Below are 2,184 nucleotides of genomic sequence, written 5' to 3' on the forward strand. Positions count from 1 at the left end.
CCCGGTTCGGGCCTGGGTGCTCCCGTCCGGTTTAGGGCTGGGTCCTCCCGTCCGGTTTAGGGCTGGGTGCTCCCGTCCCGGTTTAGGGCTTGGTGCTCCTGTCCTGGTTTAGGGCTGGGTGGTCTCATCCCAGTTACGGATGGGTGCTCCCATCCGGTTTAGGGCTGGGTGCTCCCGTCCCGGTTTAGGGCTTGGTGCTCCTGTCCTGGTTTAGGGCTGGGTGGTCTCATCCCAGTTACGGATGGGTGCTCCCATCCGGTTTAGGGCTGGGTGCTCCCGTCCCGGTTTAGGGCTTGGTGCTCCTGTCCTGGTTTAGGGCTGGGTGGTCTCATCCCAGTTACGGATGGGTGCTCCCATCCGGTTTAGGGCTGGGTGCTCCCGTCCCGGTTTAGGGCTTGGTGCTCCTGTCCTGGTTTAGGGCTGGGTGGTCTCATCCCAGTTACGGATGGGTGCTCCCATCCGGTTTAGGGCTGGGTGCTCCCGTCCCGGTTTAGGGCTTGGTGCTCCCATCTCAGTTACAGATGGGTGCTCCCGTCCCGGTTTGGGGCTGGGTGCTCCCATCCCGGTTTAGGGTTGGGTGCTCCCATCCGGTTTGGGACTGGGTGCTCTTGTCCTGATTAGACTGTCGGTTGTCAGCCTTCCCTTCGTGCCTCCCCGCACTTCATTTTGGAGAGGCCCAAGCTCTCTCCTCCGTATCAGAGAGAACGGCGCCGTGTGCCTCTTTCCGCTCCTCCGTGCGTGCCAAGGGACAGAGCAAGCTCCAGCCGTGGGTGACAGGGGGACAAGCCATGGTCTGCTCCGGGTCATTCTGTCTCCAGGCAGCAGTGCCTCTCCAGGCTTTTTCCCATCCCTCGAGCACATCTGAACCCGGTGTCGTGATTTCGGTGAAGTCCCTCGCCCCTCTCTTGCTCTCTGGGCTGTGTTTGGTGGCTGAGGGGACAACTCGGATGGGGTAACCACCCCAGAGAGCTTCATTTCACAAAACCTGGAGGGTTTTAGCTGGCACGGAGGGCGCTGAGGGTCTGAGCAACCCCAGCGCTGGAGCTGGAGACTGCAGAGATCAGCCAGAGTTTGTCTTGAGCTGAGCAACGTGAGCTCGGTGTGGTCTGTGGATGGGGCAAGATGGAGCGTTTTTGGCTGAGGAACAGCAGTGAGGTGCTGCCCCAATGAGAGTGGCCTTTTTGGGGAAGAAAATCAGGCACTGAAGAAAGAGAGAGGCTTCCCTGGGGGATCCGAGCAGCCTAGGAGGAGCACGGTGCTGATGGTTTGGCTGCGGTGCTTCCCTTGCCCAGCCTGGGGTTGGTTTTGGGGTCTCTCTGTCCACTCGAAGCCCGTGGCCCCGTGGCTGGAGCTGGGAGCTGCAGCCCGGGGTGGGCACCACGTCCCCACCACTGACCACGCTGTCCCCTTGCCCGCAGTGACCAGCAGCAGCCCCATGAAGACGCTGTACGTCATGTCGGACGCCAAGCTGTCGGCGCTGACCAAATCGGTGATGGCTGAGGCCGCCTCCGTCCCCCACAAGCTGCCGGCCATCCAGCCTTCCTCCTCCTCCTCCTCCTCCTCCTCATCCGCCAGCTCGCCCACCTTCGCCGGCGCCCCCAGCCCTCCCAGCAACCTGGTACACTCCAAGGTGGGCTCTGTCCTTCAAACCGCTTCCAAAACGGTCATCCTCACCTCCACGCTGGCCCCCATGAAGGGCGACGGACCCCTGGGGCACATCGGGGAGAAGGTCGGCCTGCCCAAAAGCACCGCAGCCCTCGGCCACGCTCTGGGGACGGTGGAGACCTTGGGGAGGGTTCCCTCGGTGGTGGACGAGGGCAGCGCCATCATCCACACCAGAGGGGCTCTGGCCAACAGACATTTGCTGCCCCAGGGCGTGCTGCCCGCAGGGGCTGGCACCACGCTGATAACGCTGGGCGGCTCCTCCCTCATCGCCACCGCGGGGGCCACGCTCAGCCAAAAACCATAGGGACCCCCCCGCCCTGGGATCCCTCATCTGCATCCGGGCGCTTTGGGACGTCTCAGCTCGGCTGCGGGGTGGGAGAGGAGCAGCCCCATGGGGCAACAAGCAAGGGGATGTTTTTTTGGGGGGTTTTGTTGCCGTTTAATAAACCTTTTTGTTGTTCTTTACTGATTTCGTGGCGCGTTTTTCCTCCCAAAAGCAGCTGCGGGTGCAGCCTGGCC

The 2,184-nt window shown here is 62.5% G+C and overlaps 1 protein-coding gene across 1 annotated transcript in view; it reads left to right on the forward strand.

The window, feature by feature from the left end:
• The window catches only part of KANSL3 (KAT8 regulatory NSL complex subunit 3), a 21,980-nt gene extending 20,011 nt beyond the window's left edge, over positions 1-1,969 (forward strand). Inside the window, exon 20 of the mRNA XM_010193640.1 lies at positions 1,331-1,969. Within this exon, the coding sequence (XP_010191942.1) occupies positions 1,331-1,969 (639 nt within the window). The remainder of the gene's footprint in view (positions 1-1,330) is intronic.
• Positions 1,970-2,184: the final 215 nt, after the last annotated feature.

The sequence above is a fragment of the Mesitornis unicolor genome, unplaced genomic scaffold (genome assembly GCF_000695765.1).
Source record: "Mesitornis unicolor isolate BGI_N332 unplaced genomic scaffold, ASM69576v1 scaffold30511, whole genome shotgun sequence".
In the NCBI taxonomy this organism is placed as follows: domain Eukaryota; kingdom Metazoa; phylum Chordata; class Aves; order Mesitornithiformes; family Mesitornithidae; genus Mesitornis; species Mesitornis unicolor.